At 41.9% G+C, this 21,119-nt stretch overlaps 1 protein-coding gene across 3 annotated transcripts; it reads right to left on the bottom strand.

Moving 5' to 3' along the window:
* Nucleotides 1-222: 222 nt before the first annotated feature.
* LOC133403290 (proprotein convertase subtilisin/kexin type 5) lies at nt 223-21,064 on the bottom strand. Of its 3 annotated transcripts, none has more exons than XM_061678091.1 (17): nt 20,980-21,064; nt 20,126-20,320; nt 16,310-16,513; nt 16,046-16,114; nt 15,830-15,872; nt 12,725-12,870; nt 10,810-11,004; nt 9,832-9,918; nt 9,563-9,761; nt 7,820-8,043; nt 7,513-7,755; nt 6,125-6,370; nt 4,438-4,633; nt 3,898-4,103; nt 3,682-3,782; nt 2,075-2,246; nt 223-1,868 (listed from the first exon to the last, which is right to left on the bottom strand). In XM_061678091.1, the coding sequence occupies exons 2-17, from the start codon at nt 20,301-20,303 to the stop codon at nt 1,504-1,506; spliced, it is 2,874 nt and encodes a 957-aa protein (XP_061534075.1). In that variant the 5' UTR covers nt 20,304-20,320; nt 20,980-21,064; the 3' UTR covers nt 223-1,503. The 3 variants fall into 3 exon arrangements, with proteins under 3 accessions (XP_061534075.1, XP_061534076.1, XP_061534074.1); XM_061678092.1 differs by lacking the exon at nt 20,980-21,064 and having other exon boundaries at nt 223-635; nt 1,504-1,868; nt 20,126-20,430; XM_061678090.1 differs by lacking the exon at nt 20,980-21,064 and having other exon boundaries at nt 20,126-20,430.
* Between the last annotated feature and the right edge of the window lie 55 nt (nt 21,065-21,119).

Raw genomic sequence — 21,119 nt, 5'->3', positions numbered from 1 at the left:
AACACCCCAGTTTTTCCAGCTTTTTTTTTTAAATTTAAAGTTATGCAGCTCAATTTTCCATTTTAGAAGTTTGAATTTGTGTAAGGTGTGCACGGTTTTGACTTGCACATCCCACCAGCATCTGTTCACTGTAGCACATTTCAAAGGTGCATTTCAAATCATTTCACTGATACATGCAATAGCACATCAAAGAGAGAAAAAAAAACAGTCACATTTTCTTAATTTATTTGTGTATCAGTGTTTACTCACTTGGGTAACAATTTCCATCACAGTATCAATATGCAGGCACTTTGTACAACAAAATCAAAACGGCCCATAAGAAGTGGGAGGGTTCGAAACAATTCTAATAGTTCTTACTTTGATTGTAAACTGACTGTGTCAGGTAAAGTGCCCAAAAAGGAGCATGTAAGCACTGATCATCTCTGTCTTGTGATGGGTGTAATTAAAAAAGAAATGCTGCTTATAGATATCAGCAAATGAAGATTAAGTCAATGCTCCTCATACCATCCATTCTTTATTTTCTACAGCGCTTGTCTTCATCAGTGGCACGGGTGAGCTGGAGCCCATCTCAGCTGAGTTGGGCGAGAGGCAGGATATACACTTGACTGTTCGCCAGCAAATCCCAGTGCACATACCTTGTGGACAAACAGCCATTCACACCTATTGACAAGTTAATTCACACCTATCAATAACTTTCTTCAATTAACCTAACATTTTGAAATGTGAGAGCAAGTTCGGGGGTACCCAGAGAAGACACGCAAGCATGGGGAGAACATGCAAACTCCACACATTCGAAGCCCGAACCTCAGAAATGCGAGGCAGTACATTAGTGTGCCGTGAGAGATCATCATGTGTGCCGTGGACAATTATCCAATTGCACTTAATTGGTCCAAAAAGCATTATTTATTCATTACAAATAAAGTATCTTTGGTCATCTATCTACAGTGTGCCAGTGACATATAGTGACAGGCATAATAATTAAATGTGCTTCCACTAGTTGGCAGAAGGTACAATTAACTTGTGTGTCCATCCTGTTGGCAGAATAATAGTTTTGTGTTCTTCTAATCATGCCGAGATTTCACACTAAGAAAATGTGAGTAATTCGAGACGCCATAATCATTTAATCAGTACGTACACCTTTTGTGGTAATTTTTGTTTGATATAGTGCTGTGAGATTTTTCCCCTTGGCCCAAAGGTTGGGAAACACTCCACTAGACTACCTAACATCATTAGCAACATAACTTAAAGAGCAATAAACAAAATAAAAACATCAGATTTTTACTCTTGACTAAATTAAAAAGAATCTTCCTATTGATATTGTGAGCATCACCTTTACATTTCTTCTGCAAACTCTTGAGGGGCATTCAAACAACAGAAAGTGACATCGCCAACTACTGGCCTGGCATAAACTTTACGGTGTGTACAGTAGGTTTTTTTTGCAGGTCCGTGTGAACATTTTCCCATTATGACTAAGTCGTTGTGGTCCCCTTTGGTGGGTCTTACCTAGGACTGGTTGAGACAAGTACTCTCATCTACATGCCGATCCGAGTCATGGTCATGGATAAAACTGTAGCGGCGGTACACAGAGCCGCCTCGACTCGTGTACACCACGTCCACCTCGTCGCCGCTGTCCGGTTCGGGTACACCGTGAGGCATGTTGGCGCCACCGCTCAGTCTCTCGTAACTCCGCTTCCAGCAAAGCCTCCTCCTTGCCCGGGCCTTCACCAAGGCAAAGGCGAGCAGAGCCAGAGCCAGGGCGGCCAGCAGCGCGACGGGCGCGGCGGCCGACGTGTGATTGAGGACGCTCGAAGACATGCTCTTGCCTGTTACCGGCTCGTCTCCTGACTCTCCTGACTCCACGCACAGAGCTACAAAATATTTTTTTTTTTTTACAGTCGGTAAGTATGCTGTAAAAACCTATTAAAAAACCCTTCAGTAATAGACAAGTATATACATTCCACAACAAAAATTCTGCAACAGAAGGTGAACAGTGAAGTAGCGGGGGGAAACTGTAGAATAGTGAAGAAGTTGGTCAGAGCCAAGGGTGATGGTTTATGATAGTGACAGCGTATACCTGAGCGGCTGTCGCAGACACAGCAGTCCGTGTGGTTCCCCTCCGCCTCACAGCAGCGAGCACAGCGGCTCTCCACGGCGTGAAGGCCAGAATCTCGGTGACAACTCAGGCAGTGGTCAGGTCTGGGGCCGCTGCAAAGCTTGCATGAGCTGTCACATGGCTCACAGGTGGCCTGCAGAGGTAGCCGTCACGCAAAAGCGGCTTTTTAATGCTTCTGCAAAATTGCAGTTAAAACATTTATAAAATATATAGAATTATTTTACAATAGAACATTTGGTGGGAAACGCAGTGTGACTGTTGACATTACCACAACAACAGTAGAAGTAGCTTTGTCGCTGTTCGGCTTCACAAATTCACTTCTTTGCATATTTTTTTTAGGTGGGAAAAAACTCGTCTATTTGCAGATTTCTGTAGCACGGCAAGAAAGTCAAAAAATGTTTGATATTCGTAGCAAAAATACTGTCTTCACTGTGTATGATATTTCTCTTTTATTGAGACAACAAACGGTTATTGTTGAAAAAAATCCCACTGAACAAGTTGTCCACTCGCCCAATCTTCCACAGTGGAAATTATGCCTAAACACACGCTCACTCGCTTTGCTCCCTCAACCAATTTACAAATCTGACAGCATCCACCTTAGATTTGTGATTAAGAGTAAGCGGGAATGGATAGATAAGATGATAGTTTCGCCAAACTACGACTAAACACGGCATCAAAACCAACGGAATCCATAACAACAGCTCAGCGGAATACCGCTAAACCGATCCATGACCACCAGTTTGTGTTGCCAATGCGTGGATCCAGCTGTTTCGGTTCAGGTAAACATCGAAGCGCTGGCAATTCTACAAAACCTTGGCCTAGGAAGCAGCGTTGTTTCCCACCAGGCCAGGCCGCCTCTGAAGCGTTGGCACCACCAATGTGATTCCGGTGCTTTTGCTGTGCAGTCAAATGTTCATTGTTTTACACTGAACTGCACTACTACAGTAATTCATCATCATTGACATGTACAGTATGTACAGGTATTGTATATTGTGTACAGTATCTATGTGCTTAGCTGTAAGCTGTTTATTGTATTTTTAAGGCTATGCAATGTTTGAAAATGTTTGTAAGCATTTAAAATGCTATGAAAGTGTTTGGGATCATAGTTTGAGGTATAGTTAGGGTTTAAACTATTAATATAAAAAATTATAATCGTGTTTAGTGGAGTGTAAATAATTCACGGAAATTCACAGTCAGGCTTGGTCCCCATCACCCGCGAATAGTGTGGTTGCACTGTATTACAATTTCCACTTGTTTGTCGTTGTGCTTAATAGTCATGCTATTGTTTGTCCTCATGAGGAGGGCACATATAGACAACCCATTGAGAGTATTCAATGAACCTAACATGTATGTTTTTGAAATGTGGGGGGAAATCAGAGTACCCAGAGAAAATAATTTGCAAAAATCACAAAAGAAGCTGAGATTCGAACCCCAAACCTCAGAGGCAAACGTGCTAAGCACTATTCCACTGTGCTGCTGAGAAACAACTAATAGCTAACGATATTGCGCATGAATAAACACCAGACGAAAAGTGGTAGTGTCAATATAACAATGTGTTTTCAGCACACCTCTTCAGTAAAGTACTTCCCCTCCTCACAGCGTGGATAGCAGACTTTGTCCTTTAACGTGCTGCCATTGTCGCAGGTCATACAGCTCTGAGGGGAGGCGTCTGCCAAACACATATGTCACTTGCTAACAAAAGAGTGTGCAATATTGACAAATAGGCAAGGTAAAGGGGGTAAGAGGTCAAAATGATTTTAGGTCGAAGGTTGCTCGACGGTCACCTGTGCAGGTGTGGCAACTGATGTGGCATTGCAGACACACGTCATCGAGCCGGTAGAAGCGCTGAGGGCAGCGCTCCACGCACAGCTTGGTGCCTTGGAGCTCCAAGAGGGGAGGCAGACAGGCCCGGCAGGACTCAGGCCCGGGACCTGTGCACATCCCACAGGAGTGGTGGCATTTCTCACAGTTGGAGCCCGCTTGGTAGTACCTTTAGTAAAGCACAAAGACATTGATGTGAAACAATAGCGTTGAGGGGATTGAAAAACAAAACATCCACCCTTCTTTTCTGGAGCGCTTGTCTTCATTAGGGTCGCGGGAGAGCTGAAACCTATCTATCTGTTTTCATAAGATAGGAGGATCAGGATGACAACTGTTCTTTTGTTGATTGACACTAACAAAGTCAATGCCATTTAAGATAGATATGTTGACTTAAAATCATTTCTACTGAAAGGTGGAGGAAGAAGCAAACAGACCGCAAAAAGTGGTTGTCTCAATACAAAGTCAACAATACAGAAACAATGAGATGCCATTCAATGTCGTACCCAGTGGGGCAATGGCGGACACAGAGATGAAGGAGGCGCAGGTATCGCGGGGAACACGTGAGGCAGTCTCTGGGCGATGCCCCCGTGCAGGTGGCGCACACGTGGTCACACGGCAAACAGAACCCCAGCTGGGTTCCATCTGCCTCCTGCCCGGTCGCGTACGTACCAGCCGGACATTCGCTGCCGCAGGTCCTGTCTGCAAAACAGTACACAGACACACCTCTCTTTGTATGCTCCACTCAAAGACAATTGTGTACATTGTACTCTCATCCCATTCTCTAACTTCTTTTTTTTTTAAATCTTAGCCAGAAAAGAACCATATTCTATTGTGCAAGTACATTTTCATCAAATAAAATGTGTAATTTAAAATATAAGTATACCTACGATATCAAACCTTTTCACGTTCCACAGCAGCACAGTCATGTACTCTACTTTGTGCCTTGACTTACAAGTTGAATTTGTTCCATGACTGTTCTTATAACTCAAAACACTTATCTCAAATCATTTTCCCCCATTGAAAATATGGAAAAGGCAATCCATTCCAGATCCACATAAAACACCCCCCCAAGAATTTGAATGTTTTAAAATAATTATCGCTCTATAGTATTGTACTTTATAAAAACACAGTTATCAAATAATTAAATAGAATGTAAATAAATAAACAGTCTGTGCATCATGAAATGCATAACCTGTCTCCTTTAAAAGGAAGCCAAACCCAAGGCCACTTTATCCATAGAAAATATGATTACTCAAAATTTTATAGGAATTCACCCAAGACCTACAAACACCAACAGTAAATGCTACATTTTCACAGGTTCTCACAGATAATTCTCCACCTTTAAGTCTCCTCAGTTCCAACAAATTCTCCAAGAACTCCAAAGACAATACAGCAGTGTTGTTTATTGTCAATTTATGACCTCTGAACCACAAACGTAAGGATCGTGTCATTTGTACGGATAATTAAAGCCTGAGAAAATCAAATTAAATATGTTTTTAAAGCTCTGCAGACAACTTGTAATCTGTTACAAGACAGATCATTTCTGTTCCTGACCTCCAATTTTTGTAACTTTTTTTTAATGAAGAAAAACTGTTTTATGTCATTATTTGTGGCAATAAGTGACATATATACAGCCGATTTTGTTTTTTGATGTCTGGCTGCTATCACTATTAAATCATCAGTATGTCTGCGTTGAGGGTTTATACTAATTTTAAGCATTTTAGGCACGTTGATGACCAATATGCAAGCCGTAACAGAGCATTACAGTGTGGGTACAGTGTAGAGTGCAGGGGATTGATTCACCTCAATATAGCACTAGGATGGAAATAGGAGCTCAAAACATTCATATATTCTCCTGTTCATGTTGGAAAAAATAAACCCCATAGTCAATCGATCCAACCATTTTAGATCAAGGAAATTAATTTCAACATAACAGCAGAAGAAGAGGCAATGTATGCAAAGCTAATTAGCTTTGTTATATTATTATGCCCATATGTACAGAAATCCATTTAGTCACAAAGTCAACCTTTTTTTGGGGAAACATAATAGTTGCATTTTACAGCACTCTAAAACCAAAGTACTTCTCTTGAAAACAAAATCCAAGCATCCTTTTTGGGAACCCTGCATAGTGGTTTGCTTGACATTCACAAGCACTTCGGCGCAAGATGAAGAAAATCAGTGGAAACTCACTGTGAAGGTATCTGGGGATGGCACACGTCAGGCATTCGTCGCTGCCGAGCCCCTCGCAGGAGTAGCAGTGGCGGTGGCAGCCCATGCAAGTGAACTGGTCGTCATGCAGAAAGGTCCTCGGGGGGCAGTAGCTGTCACCGGTCACGCCACACAGCAAGGTGTTCGGATCCAGCACCAGGCCTTGTTCGCATTGGGTGCACTGGTTTGGGTCTGGACCGGAGCAGCTGGCACATGTCTGGTGGCACTCTGCACATCATCAGTATCATTTAGGATAATTGTTATCAAAGCTTCTACCTTTACATCGATAATAATGCTCTACTTGTCTATTCAGTATTAATTAATGGTTTATTATTGTGGTTTGCAATGGTGTATAGCTGCTCTCTATCATACCAAGAGCTATTTCTAATAAAGCAGTATAAGCAATTATGTATCGGTGTTACGGCCACTGAGCATATACAGTACTGGTACAGTGCATGAGCAGCATGTTTCATAGTCAAGCCAATTGGGAATGTGGGAGGCAGCTGGAGTACCCGAGAAAAACACAAAAGCAAGCACAGGCAGAACATGCAAAAGCCACACAGGAGAGCTTCAGCCGACATTGGAACCAAAACTTTTTCATTGTGAGGCAGACGTGCCAACCACTAGGTCGGTAAGTAGGTCACGCAGCTGATACTGAAACCATTCTCTTTGTAGGAGCCCAAATACAAGTTTAATAATATTTGGATAGAAGGTGATTTGTTCATTCTTATAAAAAGGAGTTATTCACATTATTTGCAGATTGAAATGTTGTCACAGTAATTCATTTTTAAAGTAAGTCATTTTAATTCATAGTATTTAAAATATGTGTAGATAATTTAAAAGATGTAACTTTTCATATGGCTTTCATTATATTGAATAATATTTAATGGCAAGAGGGGGGTAGGAATGCACTACATTTACTCCGTTACATTTACTCAAGTAATATTTTGGATAAATTGTACTACAACAGCAAAATTCACATTCACTTGCAGTAAATTTTCATTGAATTGAATTTTTTGTTAGTTTTTTGTGTGAAATTCATGTTTTGTTGGTTTTGTTCTTTTAACACAGTGACTTTGTGTGCAACTGATGCGTGGTTCATTTTGTGCATGACCTGGATGACTGAGAATCTACACAGACAATAAAATATATACCTGTTTTGAATTTGAAATAAACCATGTTTTATTTTTCAAATTAGGAAGGGTTCCGTGCACTCCGCATGAGACTTGCGGGGTTCCGTCCCTCCAACAAGGTTAAGAACCACTGCTCTAGACAAACTGTGAACCCCCTCACAAATCTGTTCATATTATTAGCATGGATGCAAACAACTCATATTAAACAAAGCACACACTCAACATATCAAGGCTCACCTTGGCACTCTGTAGCTGCAGCCTCATAGTAGGTGTCAGTTGGGCACTCTTTTGAGCATGCGCCCTTATAGAGTTTGGGACTAAATGTGGAGCAGGTCTCGCAGTCATCGTCCAAAGACCCAGAACAGCTGCCACAGGTCGGGTGGCACAGACCACAGCGGCCCTCCTCCATGTCTTCGTAGTAGCCCGTGGGACAATTAGCCTTACACGCACCGTTCAGCATCAGGTACAAGAAACTGCACTCTAGAGGGATATGGAAGAGGGGTAGTAGGCTTGCGGTTTGATGAAATAAACATTTATAACTCACTGAAGCAGGTCCTGTCGTCTGAGCAAACGTCACAGTGTGGGGGGCAGCGCCTGCAGGTGGCGTCGTCTGCAGGGTAAGCCCCCAATGAACAGTTGAGTGTGCACACGCCACCCTCCAAGTAGCGGCCATCAGCACAGGACAGGCACTTTGTACTGGACCCATCACAAGTGAGGCAAGAACTATCGCAGGCACTGCATGATCCCTCTGCTGTGTCGAAGTACCCTCTGGAAGTAAAATCAAGTCAGATTTTCCTATCACAGAATTGGTAATTGTGAGAATATGAATTACATTCTTATTATTCCATGATTTTTATTTATTTATTTTACACATTTCTAACTCTATATTCCTCAACCTATTTAAACAATTCCATTACGTGAAAATATTCACCTCATTCAGGAGATCCTGGGTGCTATTTTTCACATCCACTCACTTATTTCATAATTACACTATTTCTACAAGACAAAAACTATTCCAATCAATGGAGAAATTAACAAATTCAAATTCTCAAATTCAAGATTTCTTAAACAGGCGGCACGGTGGTTGACTGGTTTGAGCGTCAGCCTCACAGTTCTGAGGACCGGGGTTCAATCCCCGGTCCCGCCTGTGTGGAGTTTGCATGTTCTCCCCGTGCCTGCGTGGGTTTTCTCCGGGCACTCCGGTTTCCTCCCACATCCCAAAAACATGCATTAATTGGAGACTCTAAATTGCCCACAGACGTGAATGTGAGTGCGAATGGTTGTTTGTTTGTATGTGCCCTGCGATTGGCTGGCAACCAGTTCAGGGTGTACCCCGCCTCCTGCCCGATGACAGCTGGGATAGGCTCCACCACGCCCGCGACCCTAGTGAAGAGAAGCGGCTCAGAAAATGGATGCATGGAAGATTTATTAAACAATTCAAATACTGCAATTGATGTGTTTCTACCTCCACCTTTCTTAACCAATTCAAACCTTTCCAACGTCAAAATATAAATCAAATTCAAGACATCCTGGGAAGTATATTTCACATTCCCAGAATTCCCACTTTACCCATAACTTCAAAATGTTCCTACTTAATAATTCCACAATTTTTTTTTTTTTTTTACAAATTTACCCTCAAGTTTCAGCATGTCTCAAATTTTACATTTCAAATTCATCCTACAGCATTTAAGTTGACCATGAGCTTTCCAGCATCTCCACGCAATTTCTACAGAAATTGCAATTTCTACATCCATCCATTTTCCATACCGCTTATCCTTACTAGGGTCGCAGGGGTGCTGGAGCCTATCCCAGCTGACTCTGGGTGAGAGCTGGCATACCCCCTCCACTGGTCGCCAGCCGATGGCAGGGCACATATAAACAAACAACAATTTACACTCACATTCACACGCATTGGGCAATTTAGACTCTTCAATTAACCTACCATGCATGTATTTAGAATGTGGGAGGAAACTGGAGTAACTGGAGAAAACCCACGCAGGCACGTGGAAAACATGCAAACTCCACACAGGTGAAGCCGGATTTGAACCCGGGACCTCAGAACTGTGAGGTAGATTTGCTAACCAGTCGCCCAACGTGCCGCGCAATTTCTACAGAAATGAAAATTTCCAGTATTTTACTAAGATATGCTTTGATGAAATAAACATTGCTAGAGTCCCCATTTGATGTCTTTCATTATGGCTCAGCAACTTGCATAGCCCAGTATTCACACAGAACCTCTACGAGAAATGCAATTTCTCGAAAGGATAAAAGCGTGCTAGCAGCTTACTCTGGGCAATATGACCAGCACCTGCCCTGGTGGAGAAAGAGCTTAAAGCTGCCTTTGGAACAGCCGATGCAGTTATCACTGGAGCCCACGCAGACCTCGCAGTTCGGCGAGCAGTTCTCACACAGCTGAGTGGCCGAGTTAGCATAGGAGCCGGGGGGACACTGAGCCACGCAAGAACTTTCCTGGTCTAGGAAAAAGCCTGTGAGAGCACAATGTCCGGTGAGTAGCATCATGTGTGAATTTCATTGCACGACAACGGGTGTTTGTACCTTTAAAACACATGGAGCAATCCAGTGCTTGTGGCCCAAAGCAGGTCTTGCAGGACACATCACATGTGTGACACTTACCATACTCAGCTAGAATGGAATAAAAACACACACAAGGGGAATGTCAACTCATATAAAAGCAGGCTGAGACATTATTAATCCAGTCAAGAAATAAATGCTCACTTGTGTACATTTTGTTTGGCACAAAATGTAAAACAATTATATATTTCACGGATGCCACAAACTTTAATAAAAACTTCCACCCAATCAACAGCTGTATATAAAACAAGTCCAGTTAATAATGTTTAGCTTTGATTGACACTTTTAAAGAGGTATACATTTAACGATATGTTTATTGTTGTGCTTGTAGTTTTGTAGAATTGTACTGCATCATACTGAGAGGGTGTTTTAATTACAGTACTTAGCCCCTGCCATGTAGCCAAATAAGGAGGGCAAAATATTGCAAAGGCCTGTTAGTCACAAATTTTGCTCATCTCATTAGCCTGCGTAAATGTCCCTCGTGACTATTATGATATTGTCAGCACAGCTGAAATAAAAGGCGACAAGAAAAACGGTGACAAGCAGATATATTTTGGGAAAAATAAAAATCATAATCATACACAATGATGAACATCATCCATAAACTATAAATAAAAGGAAAACGCACCCGACAAGACTGTTCATAATAATAGCACAGTTGACAACAACTTTACTGGTGCTTGAAATGTGGCAAAGAGCCCTGTGCTGAATGAGCAAAACTTTTGCACTAAAGCAGCTCTTGAATGAGAGCTAGCTGGTCCCTTGAGAGGATTCAAACCTGTGTCAGCTGTAAGCATTCACTCTGCTCAAGTGTCCTTGAATGAAGCTGTCAAACATCAGGTCAGCGTCATCTTGGGCATCTGGCACTTAACTCAAAAATGAGCACTCTACTTAACTTTCAGGGGGAAATTAGCCACATTCATGGATGATAATAAGCCTTACCGTCAAAGTAGTGCCCCAATGGGCAGTTTGCCAGAGGGCACTGCCCATGAAGAGGAGGGTTGTCCCCGAGACAGAGGTCACAGTCTGTTGACCGAGCCCCATGGCATGTATGGCAGGAGCTGTGGCAAGGCTCACAGCGCCACCCGGTGGTGTCACTGAAGGTTTGTTGGGAGCACTGTTTCACACATTTGCCTCCTGTCATGCACATAGTAGTAAAAAGACAACACTTGATATGTGATCTGACATGAATGTGGAATACAGGGGATTTTAAAAGTCTACACACCCCTGTTAAAATACCAGTTGTGAAAAAATTAGACCAAGATAAATACTTTCAAAGATTCCTCCCACCTATAACCTAAATGTTTGGGACCTGTACACAGTTGTAATTATACAAAAAATATAATTTGAAGAGGGCATTTTAAAATAAACAACTGAACTAATGCAGTTGCTGAAGTGTACACACTCTGGTGTAACTGGGATGTAGCTGTGTTCAAAAGCAACCAATCACATTCAAGCTCATTTAATGCTATTTTGAACTGTTCATAATTCCCTCTACCCCCTGTAAGGCCCCAGGTGCAGCTGTAGAAAAACAACACCAGAGCATGATTCTGCCACCAACATGCTTCACTGTGAAACCAAGGCTTAACTTTTTGACCATTATTCCAAAAGGTATGTTTGGCAGAAACACAACACCGTCACTGGGGTCTTAGTCAAGGTGGTGGGAATTATGAACAGTTCCAAATAGCAGTCAGTGTTAGTACAAAACATTCAGGCTTCTGCCAGAAAGCAAAGGAAAAATGTGTCAGGAAAAGCCTACTCGAATGTCTGAAATTTATTTGGGTAAATCACAAGCTCTTTAAATGGTGGCAGATGTGTGCTGACTCGCATTTAACATGAGTTTGAATGTCATTGGTTAATTCTGAATAACATCCCCACTTATAAGGGGGTGTGAACACCTGCAACACCACATTTTTATAAATATATAGAGAAGTGTTCATACTTATGGACAATTTAGAGTGTTAATTAACCTCACATTCATGTTTGTGGGATGAAGCCGGAGTACCCGGAGAAAACCCACGCACACCGAGAACAAACTTCACACAGAAAGGCCGCAGAAAAGATTCGAACCGCAGAAATGTGAGGCAGAATTGATAACACTAACCTTTCGTGCAACCCCATTTCCGAAATAATTTTTGAAATTGTATAAATTGTTGCAGTAATTCTCTATAATAAATAGTTTTAAGTCACAATAAAAAGTCATGTCATCCGAAATGTAGCAAATTTGCTTTTCCCTCTGTTGTATCTTTAGCCATTAAAACGAAATAAAATCAGGTTGTTAATAATTAAATTAGTTTATATTCTTTAACCAGAATGAATTTTTATTTTTGAAATTTGATTCGGATAGAAACCAAAGAGGTCACAAAATTTGGAAATTAGATGTAGAAACCATCAAACTATCCAAATGTTTTTTTTTTTGGGACATACTAGCAACAGTTACCGTGACACTTTTATACAGGAGGCCAGGAAGTGAGCAGAAACTAATATCATCCATTCATCCATTTTCTATACCGCTTATCCTCACTGGGGTCGCAGGTGCGCTGGAGCCTATCACAGCTGACATTGGGCGAGACAATCATAGGGCACATATAGACAAACAACTACTATTCACACTCACATTCAAACCTTTTGGACAATTTAGAGTCTTCAATTAACCTTACATGCCAATATTAAACCCTCAAACGACTTAATATTGCACATCATATCTTACACGCTTCCGCACATGCACATAATTTACAATTCAAATGAAGGCGGCATGCCAATGGGTCAATCCCACATAAACAATGGTAGCACGAAAAACACTAGTACTCCTAATACTAATTTGGGAACAACATGGATAAAAGATCAAGTGTGGTACCGTTTAAGAAATAATCTGGCTGGCAGGCAAGACACTGTGCATCACTCCCACAGTCTGCGCACAGCGTTGGGCAGGGAAGACACACACCCCTGCCCCGGTCCTCATATGTGCTCTGAGGGCAGTGCTTGCGACACTGGTGTCTGAAACTGTGAAAGAAAAAGTTAATAAACAACCCAAATGTAATGCCAATCACAATATTTACCCTTAATAAATAATAATTTGTCAAAAACACACCTTGGTATGTGCATGTGAAACTGATCAATTAATTATTGACAAGACTCAACTTTATTTCAAGCCAATACGCTGAGTTATTGTGACATTTAAATGGGCCTTTCAAAATGTCACAATAGAAGAAGATGGATGTTGCTACAGGCTGGTCCCACCCACTTGTAGTACGATGAAATGACAAGACAAATGATAAAACATCCACCACACCTGCAACTGTATTGCTTTCATACAACAGGAGACAAAAACAGGGACAGATTTTGCTTCTATTTTCTTTCCTCTTAATAAAGCAAGTTAATTAGCATTTATTAGCAGCTCAGAGGCAAGGGGAAACATTATCCTGTTCTCGGTGCCCTCTGGGACCAATCTGAGCTATTAAACATGAACCAACCGCCCTGAAATGTAGTGCACCGAAAGATGTCACCCACACAAAAATTACAACAGGCAACAATCCACTAATCCTCTGGGTCTGTTGTGCCACCTTCCCTAATGAGAGTCTGACCCACTGACAAGCCAGGCTCCAATCTCTGTGCCGTTGCCTTGGCACTGAGATGCACTGGCTGTTTGAGAGGGAACAGCTGGAGGCGCTACATAGTATCAATCAAGTCACGCACAATAGCATCTGGCGCAGACCAGGCGCTGTCTCTGGAAACTCACCACTTGAGGAACTGCGGGATGTTTGAGGATCCTTCTGTGCAAATATTATACTCTCCATTCCAGAGAGAACAAAAGCATTACCCAAGCAACAACTTTGTTTTCTCCTTTTCCTTTATGCAGTGTGTAAATTAGGTAAAACACGGTGCAGATGCACCATAAAGTTAACCTTTGAGCAATGAAACAAACCTGCTGAGTGTTAGTAAATGAGTAAATTCTCTTTTCCTTAGAGAGGAAGCTAAATGTCAATAAATACCAAACATCCATCCCATTTTTTCAAAGTGAGGCTACTTCTACAGACTCATTACTTTTCCATGAGTTACTCACACCACAAAAGGAGAAATATATGGTCAGAGGCTCAACTCAACTTAATTTATAGACCACTTTTAAAAAAACAACTGCAGTCGACACTCCTCAAGGTACATAGAATATAGAAAAGCAAGTTTTAATGGGACATACATTATCATGGAAAATTGACTTTTTTAACTGCTTTTATACAAATAGTTGGGCCTCTTGAGTGCCAACCCACCCATCAAGTGTGAAATTAAACAACCAAAGAAAATCTTCTGTAAGCGACATATTTCTGACAATGTGTCTGTGAGCGAGCCGTTTTTGGGAACTTCCGCCCAACTGTTACATAACAGTTTCCTAACCTCTGCTAGTAAACATTCATATTCATTCAGATTATTGCATTCTCAGGGCACTGAATAAATCACAACTGGACTTTACTGGTTGTGCAAGAAGACGTTTCGCCTCTCATCGGAGCAGGCTTCATCACTTCATGCACATTGGCTAGTTAGGAAAGTTCTAGCCTGAGTTTTGGTGTGGAAAAGCAACTAGTTATTATATATTCTCTAAATTAGAGGCAGGCACAAACCAAGAATGGTTTCACTCTTTTGGGATGCAAAACGACAGTCGTTAAGATACATTGGCACAGCCAATGAGAGTCGTGGGTGGAATATTCCATGCAGTTGAAACAATCATTGTGGGGGTACCTCTAAGTCAAAAAAATGGCTGTGTTTGTTTGTTTGTTTGTTTGTTTGTTATTTGTTAGAGGCTGAATTATTGAAAGGACAGCATTGTCTGTGGGGGATATGTTATTTTGCAGCCCCTCTCCTCTGTTTCTCAATCTTAACGTAGCTAGCCTCTTTCACTCCTCTTTCGAACCATCTGTCTTCTTTGTACAGCATATGTACATTTTTGTCCTCAAGAGTGCTGTTTGTATTTGAGGTGCAGTTAGACAGCTGAGTCTTGACCTGTAGCGTTAGCCCATTTGTGAAATGCGCCACAGAGCAGGCGCACGAAACCCCAACATTTCTGTGTGGATTTGGATCCAAAAGCTAAGTCATTGCTGGTGAACCGGTCTCCTCCATGATTTTGGCAACATGCAGGAAAACAATTTTGTAATGCACATGCCATTCCCAGTAGCCTACTGACTTCCATAAATACACTCAGGTCCAAAAGGATTAATACCCTGGTGAAATCCTGAATTAAATTTATACTGGTAAATTTTGAAGGGTATCTTATAGGTGGAATTGACATAAGAAAGTGTAATATTAATGTAAGAAGTTGTGTTAGTCAGCTACCACAGTGAAAGTCGCCATCCAAATAAGTAAAATATAACAACAGAGTTATAATTTGACTTTATCTTCTGTGATTCACAAGTGGTGACGTCAAGGTGGACATAAACCCTCGGGCAGCCTTGCACTCTTTGCATACACCTATTATTTCTTTTGGAACAAACCCCTCCTCTGAGCACCACTGTGGCTCAGGTAACAGTGTCTCTTTCTGAATGTGAGGTAACCTGATGCATATATATTACCAGAAAAGGGGCTGATGCAAACAATCAGAGGTCTGTTTAAGCTCTCTCAACTGTGATCCACACTGTCTAAGTGATAAGTTGGTGTTGGCTGCCGATGGCCAACTGCAGTTTTAGAACATAGAGTAAAACTTTAAAACTATATAAATAGGAAATGTGTACAACGCCAATCGCACAAGGGGTGATTACTTCTGAGCAACATCTTGAGGCATTATAAACCATTTTCTACACCAAAAATCCCAAACATTGTCCTTCAAGCACTTTAAATTTTACTTTAACATTTTCAAATCATATGTCATATAGTCATATGTTCACTCACTGTCAGGGTGGATGAAGGAAGGAAATGCCACTCATTGACAGATAAAATGAATGCAAGATAAATAATCATATTTGTTTTAAAAACTCACAGAAGGTAACCTTGAACACAACTGGTGCAAATCTCAGGATCTTCTGTAAAAAAAAAAATAAATAAATAAATACAAAAAAATTAAAAAAAGGAAGAATGACCAATTTGAATTCCTATAGGACAGATTCACTGAGTAATTTTACAAACAGGGTTTTAATAGACATAACAGACCTTCAATAAATATATCAACAAATGTTGACGTAAGAGAGACTTTTACCTGCTGCGCATGCTTTGCAGGCCATCTCACAGTCGATACACTCGCCTGTATCGGGGTCCTGCACTTGTCCTGGAACACAGAGATATACAAATCTGACATTTTGTGACATTTTCTGTAATTACATTTTTAAAAAGCTTTGAGTTATTTGACCTCTATTTGTATCACATTTAAGCAACTGTGTATCCAATGAAGGTCGAAAAGTGCTCACTAGCAAGCTGTTGTTCTTGGATTTGTCAACAACAAAAGATTTGGCGTCCTGTTTACCTATATCACAGAGTGTCATTTGGCAGAGCCCGTTATGGAATTTGTAGTGTTCGCGACATTTGGCACATATGTTGCCATCTGTGCAGAGTTCACAATTGGCTATGCAGGGCAGGCAGGCATAGCGACCCCTGTCAGGATACAGTCCGCGGGGGCAGTGCGTCCGACAGCGACCTTGGTGGAAGAAACGTTCCTGTCCATCTTCATCTGAAGGAAAAGGGCACAGAAGACCTGTTTTTACAAATTCTGACACAGTTTCTTGTTCAAGATACCATTTGGCCCCAAGGAACCGTTTCATGCAATCCATCCATCAACCAATTTCAATACCACTTATCCTTATTAGGGTCGCAGGTGACGCAAAGCTTATCTTAGATGACATTTGGCGAGAAGCGGGGTACACCCTGGACTGGTCGCCAGTCAGTTGCAGGGCACGAACAAACAAGCATTCACATATACACACCCCATGAACGATTTTAAAGTGTTCAATTAAACTAACGTGTGTTTTTGTCATTTGGGAGGAAGTGGGAGAACCTGGCGAAAACATATGCGAGTAGGCCTGCAACTAATTATTACTTCAATACTCCATTAATCTGTCGATTATGTTTTTGATTAATCGATGAATCGGATAACTAACATTTTTTAATTACCATTCCTTTAATCATCCATCCACCCATCCATTTTCTGAGCCGCTTCTCCTCACTAGGGTCGCGGGCGTGCTGGAGCCTATCCCAGCTGTCATCGGGCAGGAGGCGGAGTACACCCTGAACTGGTTGCCAGCCAATCGCAGGGCACATACAAACAAACAACCATTCGCACTCACAGTCACACCTACGGGCAATTTAGAGTCTCCAATTAATGCATGTTTTTGGGATGTGGGAGGAAACCGGAGTGCCTGGAGAAAACCCACGCAGGCACGGGGAGAACATGCAAACTCCACACAGGCGGGGCCGGGGACCCACGAAACATGGGTGAGTCACCATCACACAACCAATACTCCCCGGGAAGTCACCCCAGTGGTTCCATCCATTTCCAATAACGCTTATCCTGTTCAGGGTCGTGGGGTGGTGGAGGCAAAAGGCGGACTACACCCTGAACTGGTCGCCAGTCGTTCGCAGGGCACATATAGACACGGACAACCATTCAAACTCACATTCGCACCGTCACTGAGTGGGAACTGAACCCAATCTGCCTGCACCTAAGTCACGCAAATGTAGCACTACACCATCAATGACTCATGGAATCCATCCATCCATTTTCAACACCGCTTATCCTGGTTAGGGTTGCGGGACGCTGGAGCCTATCCCAGCTGACTTCGGGCGAAAGGCGGACTACACCCTGAACTGGTCGCCAGTCAGTCACAGGGCACATATAGACACAGACAACCATTCACACTCACATTCACACCGTCACTGAGTGGGAACTGAACCCACGCTGCCTGCACCAAAGTCAGGCGAGTGTACCACTACACCATCAGTGACTCTCATGGAATCCATTTACCCAAATTTGTAATGATAAAGAGAGCTTCTCAGTTACAGGTAATGCATATGGTTATGATTGATATGACTGATTAATATGATATCGATATGATTAACAGTAAGGTATTAGCAGCAGTATTTCAGTGGTTTAGTTGGTCAGAGGAGCTTCACTCCCTCTTCTCTCTCCAGGGAAGATACCAGAGCTTGAGAAACTAACTTCAGGTATTGATTAAAAGCAAAATTCATAGTCATTTTATGTTCTCTGGGGAGGCTCATTGTCACTCACACACACACACACACACACACACACACACTGAAAACAGCCCTTGTGTATTTGATCCTAAGAGGATGTCTTGTTGCTTTATATGACTTTTAAAATAAGGTGATCCATCTTACACCTCCTTAAAGATGTACAGGACTGGATTTTAAACCTTGGGCAGCCGTGGCCCAATGGTTAAGCTCATCGCCTGCCACCGTGGGGGACCTAGGTTAAAGACCCCGACTGGATCCTCCGCCAACATCACCCGGACTCACGGCTGTGGTGTCCTTGAGCAAGACACTGATACCCCAAAATGATACCCGGGCGCTTCAGCTGCCCCCTGCTCCAGTGTGTTCCACTAACATGTGTATGTGTTCATTGTGATGGGTTAAATGCAGAGAACAAATGTTCATGACAATAAAAGGTGATTCTTCTTCTTCTTCTTGGATCCTATTTAATTGGAGCTGGCAGTCAGGCTGGTGTTAAACGTGCTGTGTTGTCATTCCTTCACCTAGCATTTTGAGGTATGGCTCAAAACATCAGCTTTGTTCTGATGTTGTAATTAATGGGCTTAGTTTTGAAAATCTGGACCAATATGGGCTAAAATGGGGAAAACTTTGGCACTGTAGATAAAAGTCCTATCTTCACATCACACCGTATGCTCTACATATGAACTTTTTATTTATTTTTTTATTTTTTTATTTATTTTAATCACTGTCACAAAGATATGCGTCTGCATTTAAGACAGTGCATGATATTCTGTTGTAAAACAAAGAAGAAGCTACTGGACTTGATTGGCATTTGCAAAACAGAAAAAAACAATTCTGCCCACAAAGAGAGGCTCAATGCGATTCATGAAAATGAGGATTTTGTTTGTTGGTTTTCAATTTCTGGTAGTAAATATCTTAAGTCATTTTGCAAGCCTAATATTTTGTTACTCTAAACTTGTTTTTGCCAGTCATCATAATTTATTTGGGAATAAATTTGTTTCAAAACAATAGATGTACAACTTATGTTGAAACAAAAGACACAATGAATAGGAGAGGATAACGCTAACTTGTTTGGAGTCACCAACTGAGAACCTCAAATTGTAATGTAAAAACTTTTTAAAGTTCTCTATGAATAAAATTGAGTTGAGTTGAATGGTCACAATGTATACAGTGTCTAAACCCGAGTTGCTTGTATATTCAGCAGGCCTTGCTGTGGCCCCTGAGGCATCCCTAGAAGCAGCTACGCACAGCATTAACTGCAAGAGTCGAGTCGGGACAGGAGAGGAGCCACATGCTGCACCTGCTTTTTGAAACTCCTCCACCACCCAGCATGCATGCATGCACACACGCACACACACACACGCACGCACACACACACGCACACACACACACACACACACACACACACACACACAACAGCTCCATGAAAATACACAGCGGAGAATTACTTTTGATGCTCTTTGAAAAACAACATCAGGACTGGCCTCCATAGGGCTGATTAATATTACACACAAGACTCTGCTGCAATGTGTACTGACTAATGGAGATGGCTGCAGCACACACAAATGTGACCATGCCACAAGTGTGTGTGTGGCAGAGAGGTTAAACCCGGTGAACCGCACAAATAATTCGAGCCAAAGGGGATATTTTCTCCTTTCCCTCGGATTAACAAAGAGCCCATTCTAACGCGATCAGATTACGCTGACAAAAAAAAAACAGGAGAAAAATGATCACACCTTCATTTTTTAACAATGTCAAGGGTCCCTCTGTTCGCAGAGATGTTAGAAAGCACACCCTTGACTGTTTTAACAAGGGTAAATGTTAAACTACAAACCACTTTGGTATGTCTTAAATGGTCATCCATTAAAATGGTGGACACAGACAATCCATTACATCTAAAATACAAATAAAACTGATTATACTAACTAAAACGAGGGGTTAAGTTGTTTAGATGTGGCAAATCATATCAATACATTAGTTCACTCATTTAAAAAAAACTATTAAATCCAATCCCGTAGTTAAAACTGTATGCGTTTCTATGAATAAATAATTGTTTTTTTTTGCGGTGTTCCAAGCCGTACATCCTTTTACTCACCCACTCCACAGGTAGTGCACTCAAACAGCTCATGGCCCCTGCACTCGGAGCAGGTGGGATGGCAGAGGACACACTGGCTCTTGAGCACAAACTGCCCTCTCGGGCAGGACGACGGAGCGCTGCAGCCGGCGAGAGCGAATAAGAGGGTCTGGATCGCACCGAACAAGAGGGACCTCATGGCTGTGGCTATGGTGACTGCAAAGTGAGGAAGAAGAGGAGGGAGCAGTGCTGCCGATTGACTCGCACCGACGCAGTGTCCGTGCAGCAAGTGAAGCAACCAGACTCAAACACCAACCCACTAACACTGTAACTTGCTAGACCAGTTCAGTGGGAAGTGGACACCAATGGTCAATGTGCAGGATTATATTATATTATATTATATTATATTATATTATATTATATTAGATAGATAGATAATGTATGAGTGTCCACGGGAATATACAAGCATGCATTCAAAATATGTGCGTGTTGTAATCATCTGACCTAGATTGATTCAAAAGTAAAATCTAGGTCGCACCGGGATAAAGGGTTTATTGAGGTTTACGGGGAAATTAGAGGGATTCTGTGGTTTTCCCTCGCCGCGGCTGTTTATTTATTTAACGCGAGTAAAACAACTGTGTTAAAGGAAGGTATGAAATAAGTAAAAACAAACAAGTATTTCGGGGTGATTTGGAGCAGGAGAGATGGCTCAAGAAGACCAAAATTATGGTTTATCAGGGGCTACGTAGTTTGGCGGAAGGATTACCTGCCTTCAACGTTTACGCACAAACTATTTAAAACACTTCAGTAGCGTGTCTGTAAATTATCGTAAACTCGTCGCTTTATTTGTTACCAAAACCACAAAATATACCTACTGAAATGCTTCGGGAGTCCAAAATTTAAAATAGAGATTTGTTTTTACTCAGGCACTACAGCGGCCTCTCGCGGGCTTTTGGGTCCTTACTCACGTTATGCGCGCGCGCGCCCGGGACGCGCGTGCGCGCTCCCGAGCTCC

This window comes from Phycodurus eques, chromosome 5 (assembly GCF_024500275.1).
Source record: "Phycodurus eques isolate BA_2022a chromosome 5, UOR_Pequ_1.1, whole genome shotgun sequence".
Taxonomy (NCBI): Eukaryota; Metazoa; Chordata; class Actinopteri; order Syngnathiformes; family Syngnathidae; genus Phycodurus; species Phycodurus eques.
This window is presented reverse-complemented; position numbering and strand designations above follow the sequence as displayed.

Coding starts and splice junctions, on each gene's coding strand:
- LOC133403290 (XM_061678091.1), bottom strand. CDS start 20,303: ATGAGGTCCCTCTTGTTCGGTGCGATCCAGACCCTCTTATTCGCTCTC. Junction 9,919..10,809: donor ATTGGGGCACTACTTTGACG/GTAAGGCTTATT, acceptor ATTCCATTCTAG/CTGAGTATGGTAAGTGTCAC. Junction 4,634..6,124: donor CATCCCCAGATACCTTCACA/GTGAGTTTCCAC, acceptor ACTGTTTTGCAG/ACAGGACCTGCGGCAGCGAA.